We start from the raw sequence: 14,291 nt of genomic DNA on the forward strand, positions 1-14,291 counted from the left end.
TATTCTTCAGAAGTTGATTAACACCTATCCTTAGAATATGACTCATAAAAAAACCTAGTAGCAGCGCCCAAAATGAGTGATTCTATTGATGTAAACCCCTATTTAATTTACAGTCACACAGTTATTAATTGCTTTCTCATTGCATTGAGAAAAAAACTGTTTTATTAAGCTGTTTTTCATACATTTTCAAAACTTTCCATATTATATGAAGCCTAACTCAGTATCTGACTGACTTTGTGGGATATCCTCCACCCTAGAGAAGTGAAGGAAACTTCGAGGGAAGTTTCAGGCTCACATGTTTTTTATGCAAAATACTTAGTTAATTTTAGTGTCAATTTCATGGAATCATTTAATGTTGATAATTGTCAATAATTACAATTTGATACAAATTTACTTATTAAAATCACCCTCAGGTAATTCAGTATTGGCCAGATTCTGTTTAAACAATGTGGGGTTTCAGTGGAATAACTCTGAGCCTTTCAAAATCAAATGCTAAAAACAGAAAATCTAAGGACCATGTGAATCAGTTGAGTTTGTCCTAATTGCATCACAGAAGACAGCTTTGACAGTGCTATTAAGTTTGCTATCTTGCCTACATCTGACCCAGGGGTGGGTTGCTAATCCCGTTCCAACCGTGCACATCCTTGTGCACGTATGTGCCATACGCCTGCGTGGAAGTGCAGAAGCCTTCAAAGACCGGTAAGGAGCGTGGGTGGGTGGGTGGGCCCTTCGCCGTTCCCGGAAGTTACTTACTTCCGGGTTCGCCGACTAACCGGTTCGCGGGGACCGCCGCGAACCGGTTGAAACCTACCCCTGAACTGACCTATCTGCATATGCACAATATGCAATTTTACACACAGAAGTGACCCCCAAAGTGTTATCAGTGTGCCTCACTACTGTTCCAAAAATTGTTGTTCTATCCATAATAATTTTAAATAATTTAGCAATTTAAAGTTTAATTAAATTGCACCTAGCTTCAGTTGTGAGTTGTGGCTGATTGAAGATGTCTCCATAACATGTGAAGAACAAAAGACAGTAAAGTATATCGGTCCTTCAAATCTCTCCAGAGGACAGAATGGGAGATCGCCCAAGAGTGCTCTGAATGGCAGCTCCTCATGAGGAGACTGTAAAACAACCTCCTGTGTTTTGAGCATCAGGGCCCAAAAGAGACAACTTAGCACTCAGCAGAGCGGAATGTCTCATAAGGAGACTAAACCAGCCAAAATCAGTTTCTAATCACATTCAGAAATGTTCATTTAACCACTTTATGAATACTAATAATTTTTATTAGAGGCTTTCAAAACAGTGAGGTTAATTTGATATGGGGTGAATTTTTATCTTCTTCAGTTTTAGGAAATTTTAAATATTGACTTAAGAAGTTATAATAATATACAATTGGCATAAATTAAATCATATCCAATATACCAACCAACAGCCAAATAATATACTCCAGATATAGTATTTACTATAAAGCTTATAAATTTACTAGAAAAAAATTGAATCTTTTTTTATTGTTAAATATTGCTATCCATCTAAAATACTGGAAAGTAAGGTGATTGCACTTCATTAAACCTTCACTCCATGAGATATCAACAAAGAAAGTGATAGTTGAAATTCTAGTTGTTGCAGAACATAGACAGAATAGACGAAGCTTCTACTTCTACGTTGTGGATGTATAGATCAGTGGTAGTCAACCTGGTCCCTACCGCCCACTAGTGGGCGTTCCAGCTTTCATGGTGGGCGGTATGGGTTTTGTCCGATATTGAAGCACTTTCCTTTTTAAAATTTAATTGACTTCCCTACTTTAAGAATCACCATTACTGTGGAACCGGTGGGCGGTTAGAAAATTTTATTACTAACAGAGATACAAAAGTGGGTGGTAGGTATATAAAAACGTTGACTACCCCTGGTGTAGATCCTAGGAAGAACATATCCCAGTTGATAGATGATAAATAATATGCTCCATCCAGTGGTTGGAGAAAGAATTGCCACGGGAATCTTATGAGGTCTCCAGAATTTGGGAAACAATATTTAGTTCAAACTACAGTTATCCTTCAAATGATGAAGTTTTTAAAAAAAAACATACTCTAGCCATATCTACTCTCTACCTTTGAGGTTGCTACCTCCTAGGAAGATTATTACAGGATCGTAGAATAGCAACCTATTATTTTAATTTTGATCAAGTAAGCCAATTCTGTATTCTTCCTTCCTTCTGTAAATGATCTTTATTCCTCAAATAAAATTCTAGCACATGCCTTCTCATGCTCTCTTTGTCTCTTCTCTAAAAATTCATCTGATCATCTTTGTCAGGCCCTTTTTGTACTTCAAGCATAGCAACCCCATCAACACCCTCTTGTAAATCAAGTATAAATCAATAATCCAGAGTATTCATTTAATTTGTTATTTACATATGTTTTTCAATGTCATCCTCATTCATTTTTAAGTCCATAATTTCCATCAGTTTCTCTTTTTTCCATCTCTGCTTTTTAATTCCACCTATAAGTCAGTGATAAAATGCTTCTTCTAATACAGACCAGAATTCTGTTAGCCAATCTACCAGCCATTCTCAGATTGTTGACACATGTTCAGCATGGTGTTAATGACCATACCTAAGACCTCTTTCCAAATCTTTAATCCGCCATCTTGTATACATCCCCAATTTTTTCTCCTTAAATATAACAATTTTTATTTTTTTTTCTCTTGAGAGACATCTTGTTCCTCTCAGTCCAGTTTTCTAAACCTTCCATATTAGATTGCAATCTTGTTTGGTTATTCTCGGTGTTGACCTCCCAATTTAGTCTAATCCACAAACTGATAAGCAATCCAATCCTGTTATCTAGATTAATATGAAAAATATTGATAAAATTATTGCAGGACCTTCCGGATAACTATTCTCCAACTTGTTAGTCAGCCAGTTGTGGACCCACACCTGACAAAAAATGATCAGACTGATACATCTAGTAGCCAGAGAAAAAACACTTATATGGAATTGGTTTCATCTTTTTGGCAGGAAGGGAAGGAAATTCTACTGTCATTTTGTCCTGGAATTTCTTCAGTAAAAGAAAGGGATAGTATTTGTATGAGCAAAAAGAACCAATTACAACTCAAGAAAAAGAACAGTAAAAAAATAGGATTACTAGTGCATGTACTTTCATAATTGAACGTATTCATCTGCATCGGTTGAATTTGAAGTGCCACCAATATCCACATGAACCTACTTATACTTTAAGGCAGGGGTATCAAACTCGATTACATTGAGGGCCACATCAGGGTTGTGTTTGATCTCAGGGTGGTGGGGTGGAGTGGGCATGGTCAGGGTGGGTACAACCATTTGTGTCAGGGGCCCCTTTAGTAGCCCGAGCACTCTGCCAGAGAAAACGGGCTCCCTAGCTCCATTTTCGGCTGCGACGGCTTCCTGCAACCCTCTTCCAGTGAAAACAGAGCTTGGAAGGACTCACATGCGGCCCTCTTAGGCTCTGTTTTCGCTGGCAGGGGCATTGCGGGCCAGTCCTTCTCTGTTTTCAGGGTGGCCCTGAGGGCAGATCCAAGCACCGCGCAAGCTGGATCTTGCCCCTTGGCCTTGAGTTTGACACCCTAACTTTAAGGTGACAACTCAGTGCTTACAAGTAACTGATTGCAATGTTTTTTAAAAATGGGAGCAACGTTTGAAAGCATTTTGTAATGTTTCCATTAATTAATGAATTGTTTTGATTTTTAAAGTAATTAAACTGATTTCTCGAGGCAATTCAATGGTTTTTCCACCTGGTCCTATTCCCCAGTCTGCATTCTTCAACTACATTACATTTTAACTATTTTTTAAAGACTAGGTTTGATGTACAAGTTTGGTTTTCACCAGTATATGTTTTTTGCATGATAGGCTGGAAAAAATTTACTTATAAGTAGCAAAATAATCTGTTCCTAAATTTCCAGTACATGCAACCATAGGCTGTTGTAGATATAACTCTTTTTCTTGATTTTTTTTAATTGCTACCAGAAACCCAACTTTATAGTGAAATGTCATTTATACATTTTCAAAAGAAATGAAAGGTTTTGAGGACATGAGTTTCAGATCTTTCCTTTCAATTATCTTGACTTCTACATTGTTTCTGAAAATCTTCAATGCTTGCAGCAATGTTCTGTTCAATTCCCTGTTTAAATTTTGTACTTCGTAACCACACAATTTTATCTGATAGTGAGGTAGCAAACTGAATTTCTAATGAATTAAGTAATGCTGGTGAAGTACTTTCATTTGCTCGCAAATTTCTTTTGTAATTTTTCTAGCCACATGATATCAGGCTTTGCTTGATCACTCAATTTTTATTAAAAACACGAGTGTGATTGCCTCAATGTTCATTCCTTGGGGCCAGACTATAAACAGTGACTCTGCAAGGGTGTGGCCCTTCATAAAACACTACAAGTTTTGCTTTCAAGCACTCTATTCTATCTCTTCTTTTATGTCCTCTTCTCATTAAAGTTCTAGTGCTGTTGGATGGTATTCCTGGTTTGTTGATAGGGCAAGAACTCTGCTTGATTCCCTTATTTGAGCACTCCGTGGCTCTGAAAAGCATGTTCTTTCTGCTTGCTTTGTTCTCTTATTATTCTAGAGGGATGGCCTGTTCGTTCCTGCCAAAACTAACTTCTGATGGCATATCTTGAGGTTCTTCCTCCCCAACAAACTTCAATGCCTCCCTCCCCTTACAAGACAATTGCAGTTGTGTAGCAGGTATCAATAAACTCCTTGTCACTTCAGCATTATGGAAGAATATACTGATTCAAATTAGGTACAAATGCTCATTTAAAGTTTACTTTATTTGGGTTATTCTCTAGTCTTTCCTTCTGTCGTGGCCTGCCAGTGGAGCAGATTGGGACAGTGAGGAGGTTCGGGAGGAAGATGGGCCAGTCCTGGAGTCTGGGGAAGGCTCTTATGAGGGCTCTGTGTCAGAGGCAGAGAAGGGGGCCAGAGCCTTAAGCCAGTTAACAGCTGCTTTCAGAGGCAGACATCAATGAGGCAGACGAATAGCTGGAGCCTGTTCCTAGTGTGCGGATGCCCAGAGTTGCCAGACAAAGGAAACAGCTAAAGAGCAGGGATTGACTTAGGAGTAAGTCCACAGGTAGACAATGAATGGCCCCTCCCAGAGGAAATAAAAGAAGAGCGAAAGGGGAGTGGAGTTTGCAGGAGACAATTAGTTCACTTAATTGGTTTGTGACTCTCCAAGACTCCTTGCCAAGTTTTACAGATATTGCCCTGTCAATTCTCCAAGCCAGATAAGGTCTGTGACTGTAAATTCTCCCTTGAAAACTTTGCTGGATATGAATGAGCAGAATTCACAGTAAATTAATAAAAGGGGTTTTTTGTCGAGACAAGGAGTTTGCTCCATGCTTTTGGGAAGCCTAGGCCAGAACACCTTCTTTTCTATAGCCTTTCTTTCCATTCATGTTCCCTTGAAGTGCAAGTTTTTTTTCTTGACTCTCAAATTGGTGGAATAAAAATATAAGAAAAAGAAGAAAAAATCCATTCCAACTCTGTATTTTTATGTTTATATTTGTGTATCTAAAAGCAGTCAGTCAGCTTTTAAAGATCTAAATAGTTATTATTTCTCCTGTATGAGTTTTCTTCCTATTTTAAGCCATTTATTGAATTTCCTGCACTCAGGCAATTGGTATTGCAGACATAAATAAGGGCCAGGTGAAAATTTAAATGTCAAGGATAAACCAAACTAGTAAAATAATTGTTCCCACTTCTATAAGCCTTCCTTGAGAAGAATTAGCATGTACATAAAGTTCATATTTTTTATTAACTTTGTTTTTGCAGTTTTTTCTTTCTTTATCTTTCCAACTTCTGGATATTAAAATTAATATTAAAATAAATTAATTCCACATTATTGTGTACCAAATAATATTACTCTCTGACATCAGAGGCAAATAATATACAAAAGTATATATGCTAGTTATATATTAATTACTAAATATTGATTTGGATGAAGAGCAAACCATAAGAACAAGTCACCTCTTAAGAAAATACTAATAAAGTATATTAAATGTGATGGAATGTTATTTCCAACAGCAAACAAGGTCAAGCTTATCTTCTTTATCAGAAGATATTAAAGCAGATTTTATGATGTCAGACTCAATGGAGATATAGCCATAGCACTGATATATATACTGTTCTGACAATTTCAATCAGGAAGTAAAATGTTAGGAATGTGAGAAATTATTCAATTGTATGCTTGAGGTTTTGCCCATTTGCTCAATGTCCTACTAATATTAAATTAGACAGAGTGAGACCTCACTTTTCAATATCCTTTAGTGACCATAAATTATTGTGTGTGTGTGTGTGTGTGTCTGTGTGTGTGTGTGTATCTATCTATCTATCTAAATGGTCCAACTTTCCTGTTCAGAGGTACAGGGGCAAGAACTCTCAGAAAGTTGTCTTACACATCCTAACAAACATTTCCCAATCAAGAATAATGTTTTAGTTTTTTTCCAAACTTACAAGCAAACAGAAGCATGGCTAGGAAATATACCCATGACTGAGATGTAAAGATCTAAAATCATACTATAAACTTTAGGGAAAAAATGACATTTAGTAGCATCCATTTAACAACAGGAAATACAACTCCCAAATTTTATCTCTCAAGAAGGCTCTCAGCAAACATTATTGCTTTGTGAGTTATTTGTTTATTTATTTCAGTTTTAGGCCACTCAACCATGAAGGACTCTGGGGGCTAGCCGTACAACATTATAAAGACAATAAATAAACAAGAATAATACCAGATTCAGACAAAAAAAAAAGGAAGAAGAGCAATAGAGAGAGAGAGAGAGACAGACAGACAAAGAGAGACACACAGAGAGAAAGACAGAGAAAAAGATTTTGACCTTGAACAAGTGGGCTCCTGGCATTTTAGCCCTAGCCTGGAGGATAAGAAAAATATTATATATATTTTTAAGAAAGGGCAACACGTTAAGTACATTTTGCTCATAGGGGAAAATAACTACTTTGGTTTTAAGACTAAATCAAACTGAAATTTTGCCACTAACTTTAGACCAAATATGACAACAGACTATTGGCAAAGTTGAAGCAAACTGTGTTATTAATACAACTTACTATCTAGTAATATGAGGTAGAATCTCTGTTCCATTATATGGTTTTTCTTAACAACTCATTGTTCGTGCTTAGAGTTTTGTTTTTTTCCTTTTTAAAAAAAACCTTGCATCTTTATTTTGCCACTGGGCTGCCAGGCTCTGTTATATTCAAGAGTAAGTTTAAGGATGCGAAAGCTCAAGGAGCAAGGGTGAAAAAAGAATGGGCAGTCATTTGAATCAGTGAGTGACAGGATGGACCAGCTCTCCGTATACATTAATAAATTAGAATTTTAATTGTGTCTCTGACTGCAGAAGCAGCTCCGCTACTTTAATATGTACCAACAATTGGCTATGTTATGGAGTCTGTGACGTGGCCCTTGCTGTTGACCTCCGAAACACAATTCCCTCTCTGACTGCGGAAACTGTTTGGTTTGATCCTTTCAACTTATTTGAATCCTGACAAATAAGCTCATAGCTGAAAGGTCAACACAGTCATATTTCATCCTCTGGAGCAATTCTTAAGACATCTGCACAACAAAGCACTTCTTCTAGTACCTGACACTGGGCCTTGCCAGCACACTATCTCATTAAAATGTCTCCAGTAGAAGAGTCTATTAAAAGGCAAATGGCTAAGATATGGATTGGCCAAATAACATTTTTTTCTTGAGATTTTTGCAAAAGAGCATGGATTCAGCATTCAGCATCCATAGTAATGGTTTTCAACTTGCATTTGCCAAAAAGCAAAACAGTTATTCCTTTCCAAATACAATAAACCAAAGAATGGAGTAACACAAGGTCAAGCTTGATCAAACCCATGGATTCTAACCAACCCTCTAAATATTAGCTACTTCCTGGTTGTTAGCCAGCAACCTACTCTTCCAGTTTCATCAGCCACACAACTAATCAGTGTATAGAATGTTATGTGCTGAGTTTGGATATATACTATATATTTTGAAGAAAACAGCACTAAAAGCACTTCACATCATTTTGGTAATAAACTTTGACTATGATCCAAAAACATGTGAACAGAGGAGACTTCAAGGAAGGAAAGTTTCTGAATAATGTCATATTGAGCACAGAAGACCACATAACCCTGAGTACCTAATCTCACGCCTTTTGAAGGGATTCTAGAGTTAACTGTAGAGAGATTATTAGAATCTTTGTTGTCACTGGATACGTCTAATATTTAGAAAGAAAAGCAGCCCATTTCATAGAAAGAACCTGTTAGTAATACCAAAACAAACTGAATTGACTGAGCCAAATTCAACTAACATCACTCACCTTTCCTCGAAAATGTAAACCGAAACAGCAAATCGCCTACTTAATGCAGCTATCTTTTTTGAACCAACGTAATAGCGTATTGGCCCATGATTTGATTTATAACAATATGGAATTAAACAATTTAAATTGTTTCCTACAAAGACTGCTCAACAGATATTGAGTATTCAGCTGAAAATATATAAAGTTCACAAACATAATAAATATTTGGAAGTTTCCAAGCAAAAACATCATCTCACTGGAAAATTGTCTCATGAGTTTATAATAGCATTTCACAATTCTGTTTCAAAACAACAGTGGTTTCTGGATTATGGTTTGTCATATGCCCTTATTCCAAACACTCTCTATTCTTTCCAAACCTTTTATTAAGAGAACAATTAATACACCACTTTTCAGAATATCACATATCAACAGTGTATGTTGGATGGTCTTTCTTTCAGAAATGATCTCCTTTGATGATCTCCTTCATAGGAAGCTGCCTTTGAATCTCCTTCATAGGAAGCTGCCTTATTCTGATTCAGACCATATAACCATTTATTGTTTTCTATACTATCTGACAGAGGCTCTTTAAGATTTCAAAGAGTGGTGATATTTCAGCTCTACATGGAACGTAAAGAACAGAATCTTATACCTGCCTGAATCTTTCCAAGCTCTTTTCATGTTCCTCACAAGTTCTTTGATTTATTGATGAAAAATTCAAGACTTTGCAGCCCTGATTCATTTCCACTACCACAACCATGCTGTCAAACATCTTTAAGTCACGAACATCAACAAAAACAAAGTTAAACATTTAAAAAAATCTTCCAACTATTTATACCATTTGCATCCTTTTAACATATCTTATTCAAGCAAGTCAAATCTGTTTAAAAAAAATAACATTTCTTACCTGAAGGGCTGGCTGTTTGTCATTCCTCTTGGGAGACTTTAGCCCACTAACTTGTTGTTGTTGTTGATGCTGCTGCTGCTGCTGTTGTTGTTGTTGTTGCTGCTGCTGCTGTTGCTGTAACAGAAGTTGTCTTGCTACCTGAAGAGCCTGAGGAAATATATAAAGTAAATTAGTTCTATCTAACTTAACAAAATGCTCATTTCCAGCTTGAGCAGATGGTTGGACTATGAGACCTTCAAGGTGCCTTCTAACTCTATTATTCTGTTCATTACAGGCTAGAAAAGTAAAGGTAAAGGTTCCGCTTGCACATATGTGCTAGTCGTTCCTGACTCTAGGGGGCAGTGCTCATCTCCGTTTCAAAGCTGAAGAGCCAGTGCTGTCCGAAGACGTCTCCGTGGTCATGTGGCCGGCATGACTAAACGCCGAAGGAGCACGGAACTTCCCACCAAAGGTGGTTCCTATTGTTCTACTTGCATTTTTACATGCTTTTGAACTGCTAGATTGGCAGAAGCTGGGACAAGTAACGGGAGCTCACTCTGTCACGTGGCACTAGGGATTCGAACCGCCGAACTGTCGACCTTTCTGATCAACAAGCTCAGCATCTTAACCACTGAGCCACCACCTCCATCATAAGAGGCTAGGCTTGGCTAAAATAGGGTGGACTATATTTTTTTTCCTGATAGATCATGTTGCATGAAGAAGCCATCAAGTGAAGCCTTCATAAGGATTTAACCACTTCTATGAACACAGCAATTATGTTTGATTAACATGTTTTTTTTTTATTTGAGATGCTATGTGAATGCAGCCATTATGTATGTATATGCCTTCAGAGATAACCCATCAAAGAAACACCATTAGGTTGGCCTAGAAGTTACTCTCTTTTTGGAGAATGGGGGGTTAGTCTATGAAATAGGTTGTTTTTTATTGTTATTTTTTTACATTAACAATATACAAACAACAAGAAGAACACTAACAGGAAAAAACAGTGCTGGTCAGAAAAGGACTTACATAAATTGTGATGATTAAAATAAATTAAACACAGCCAAAAGGAAATAACAGAAATGGACAAAAAATTAATGAAATGGAAAAAAAATATAATATCCATTTAATATCAACACATAATTAACCCACAGCAATTACTCAATAAAATTCCAACAGCAGTTTAGCAAAGCCAAAACACCTGAATTATAATGATGATCTCAATCAACTCTCAATGCTATCATCCTATTGTTCAAGGAATTCAGTATTATCCCAATGCACTGGGGAAAAAAAAAGAATGGAATTTTTATAATACAGCATGTCAGTTGGCGTGTGTGTGTGTATAATATATATTCATATATATATCTCAATCTTACACGGGAAAAGACCCAAATACAACAAGACCAGCATACCTACACCCCTGAATGTGTGTGTGTGTGTGTGTGTGTGTGTGTGTGTGTGTGTGTGTGTGTGTGTGTGTGTGTATTTCATGGGTGTAGGTATGCTGGTCTTGTTGTATTTGGGTCTTTTCCCGTGTAAGATTGAGATTGTCTTGGCAACGTTTCGGCGAGGTTTCACTCACCATCTTCAGCCCAAAATCCAGCCTGAAGATAGCGAGTGAGCCAAAACGTTGCCAAGACAATCTCAATCTTACACAGGAAAAGACCCAAATACAACAAGACCAGCATATACATACATACATACATACATACATACATACATACATACATACATACACACACACACACACACACATATACATACACACACACACATACATACATACACACATACATTCATTCTAAAATCTGATGCGAAGAATCAGTTTGACATAGAAATTGTTGGTGAGATCATTTTGTCACTGTTTCACGTTATAACGAGACATCAATAGCCTCCTTTTAAAGCCATCACAAAGAACATACATTCAACATCTCACAGAGAAACTGATATTTAAAATAACAGTATCACTGTTCCTTGGCAAACTCTGGAAAAAGTGCTGTTCAGCCATGTTCATACATTTGATTTCTTCCTGATCTCTAGGAAGAGATCAGGAGGTGAACCAATGATCATAGTTTCTCACATTTACCCTTTTTGCTTTGCTGCTACTTTGTCTATGTTAAAGATAAATAAATGAACTGGGAAAGTCTGTATTTCTATGGACACTGGACTCCTTTTAACATTAAAAAAATTAAACTTTTTTTTTTACTAGAGTTAGACAATAATTGCATATCTATGCTATTGGCTTTTGCCCGTGATGTTAATGAGGTTATTGACCTTGTTATTTCGAATAACCTCATATTCATTTACATATTTAAGTAAAGTCTGTTAAACAGTGACTTTGGCTGTTCAGTATTCAATCCACTCTTTGACTGTTATGAAAACAGTCAAAGCACAACACAAGCACTATCTTTACAATGCAAACAAGAACTGGAATGCTATATATTCAAGGTCCCTGCCTAGTTTACAGGGGGATAATGCACCCCCCCCCATATAATAAATCAGCAATAGCCGGATCTAAGAAACAGTGGCAAGAGAAACTATAAAAGGAGTTGGGATGCCAGTGCCACAGCTGAAGATACATTTGGAATTTTTGAGTATGTAGCAGGTGATAAAACCTGGAGACTGGAGAAAAGAACAAAGAGATTCATGAAGTGTATTCCTACGCAGCTCACTCCAAGGAAGCTAAAGGACTCACCAACATTTCAGATATGAAGGAGAAAGCCTGCTTGTAGGAGCCAGAAGGAAATTAATGCCTGTAAGAGGACAGCTGGAAGCTTACATGCCTCAAGGACGTGTCCCTTGCTTGCTGCCTCATTGGAGGATTCACCATTGCTGGACTCAAGGGTTTCCTGGTCTCCTTGGAGATGTTCAGTACATGCGTAGGTGTTAACAGTGGGAAGAGTAAAGACTTCATCAATGTAAAAGAAGAAAGAAATAGTCCTATGGAAGATTCCTACATGGAAAAAGGGAGGGAAGCATCTTTCGGCATATGTTCACTGAGATGCTAAAGCTGAAGCTGATTACATGGTATTCTTGAATTTATTTAGTTCCACAGGTTAGAAAATATGATCAACTATTAATTAAAAAAGAACAGTGACCAGTAACTATAATAAGCAAAGGAAGCCTCATATTTTTTTTTAGCAAAGATCCAGACTGTTCTGTTTCTATTTCTACTTTGACATACTACTCTAAAAGACACTATAAATATCTGAACAAAGACAATTTTCAGTATGAAAGAGAGGATCTACCTGGCATAAAAGCAGCACTGTCATGAGCAATTTTCATCTGAGATCCATACACAGATACCAGAGTAACAGATTCAATGAAATGTAAGCTCTAATAACATACCTATAACGTTCCTTGGCATCCACATTTATATTTTATTTTGGCTCATTATCAAACAAAGATCCTGAAAAGTACAATGTCATTTCCCCAACCTTCTACCTTCAAGACACACTGGACTACAGTTCCCAAGATGCCAGCCTAGATGGTCCCCAAAGGTCATGCCTGTGCCGGCAATGATGGGAGTTGTAAAGAAACAAGCACTGTATATTGTTTAACCTAGTGGAGCATTGCATTCAGATGCTGGAGCCAAAAGAGGGTGTGGGTGGGGGAGAAACAGATGCTCAAAATTAAAAGTAAAGGAATGGGTGGCAATTTTTGTTAAATTTTTACAATCTGAGTTGATGTGGTACCTTTTGGTACTTTGCATGGGTTCCAAGATGCTACAGGCACATGCACAGTCAGGACTTCTGGTATTTAGAGCCACTGAGTATATAATGAAATTAAACCACAGAGAGCTGACAACACCTCATCAAAGCACAAGAAGAGGATATTATCCTTTCTCCATCTTAAACTTAATGTTTGTAGAAAAGACTGGGGGAGTGCTAATAGTAACCTTTAGTACAAGGTCAATCCATGTCGTTTTTTCAATTGTTCAGTTTAACTCTCACCTTCTCCAGCTGCTTCAGAGAATTTCAGCTCACCCTTGACCCAAAATTCAACTGCTTGCCCTGTAATTCTAAAGGCTAATCAACAGTTATTACTTCTCTGGAGCTAGACAAGAAAGAGGAAGAGCACTGAAAAGAAAGCAAGTTGGCTAGCGTTGGGCTTGTCTACCCACCCTCCCATCCTCTAAGACAGTGTGTGATTTTAGAGGGTCTTTATGAAATTAGCTGTCAGATCTCCATTCAGTCTTAATGGTCACCAACTCTTATTATGCTGACTTCTGTCCTCTAATCCAGCTTGTCAACTGTTGCATCAAGAGCTTTCAAGTAAGCTCTCTGTCTCTTTTAGCACATAAACTGTAGATGAGAAATGAGGTCACGTTTTTAGTCACTGCAAACGGCTTATTTTTATAGACTAGGGTGATGCAATCCATTCAAAAAGAATCCCTTCTTTTAAAAAAAAATTGATGGGCTTTTTATGAATATTTAAGGCCGTAAACATTCCTCATGGAATGGCATAGACTAACTCATTTTGGGTATGAGTAGGTAGATGCATAGGGGACATGGTGGATCAGTGGCTAAGACGCTGAGCTTGTCGACTTGAAGGTCGGCAGTTCAGCAGTTCAAATCCCTAGCGCCACATAATGGGGTGAGCTCCTATTACTTGCCCCAGCTTCTGCCAGCCTAGCAGTTTGAAAGCACGTAAAACAATAGAAGTTAACACTTGTATTGTCGTCTTCTGGGAACTTCACAACAAGTAGAAAAATAGGGACCACTTTGGTGGGAAGGTAATAGCGCTCCATGCACCTTTGGTGTTGAGTCATGCTGGCCCCATGACCATGGAGATGTCTTTGGACAGTGCTGGCTCTGTGGCTTAAAAACAGAGATGAGCACCAGCCCTAAAGCCGGAAACGTTCCTTAGGTAGATCTCAGGTAGATACATTTGCAAAGAAGTAAGTCTGTTAGTACTATGTTGACAACTATAATATATCTAAAATCCTCCTTTTGTACATAAAATTTCATCAAGTCAACCTTTTTGACATCTGTTTTCTTTTATCTACTGAATGTCACCAATAACTCTCTTCACATCAGAGTCTTATAGCAGAATATGAACCTGT

At 37.5% G+C, this 14,291-nt stretch overlaps 1 protein-coding gene across 12 annotated transcripts in view; it reads right to left on the bottom strand.

Moving 5' to 3' along the window:
- FOXP1 (forkhead box P1) overlaps positions 1-14,291 on the bottom strand; it is a 628,729-nt gene that overhangs the window by 164,685 nt on the left and 449,753 nt on the right. For all 12 annotated transcript variants that reach the window (XR_015695877.1, XM_014054824.2, XM_087708882.1 and 9 more), the window contains one exon: positions 9,248-9,394. Coding sequence is in view for 10 of the 12 variants with exons in the window: in XM_014054824.2 (XP_013910299.2) it covers positions 9,248-9,394 (147 nt within the window). In the remaining 2 variants the exon portion in view is untranslated. The remainder of the gene's footprint in view (positions 1-9,247; positions 9,395-14,291) is intronic.

This window comes from Thamnophis sirtalis, unplaced genomic scaffold (assembly GCF_051295495.1).
Source record: "Thamnophis sirtalis isolate CommonGarterSnake01/CBP01778 unplaced genomic scaffold, rThaSir2_p1.2 scaffold_3, whole genome shotgun sequence".
NCBI lineage: Eukaryota > Metazoa > Chordata > Lepidosauria > Squamata > Natricidae > Thamnophis > Thamnophis sirtalis.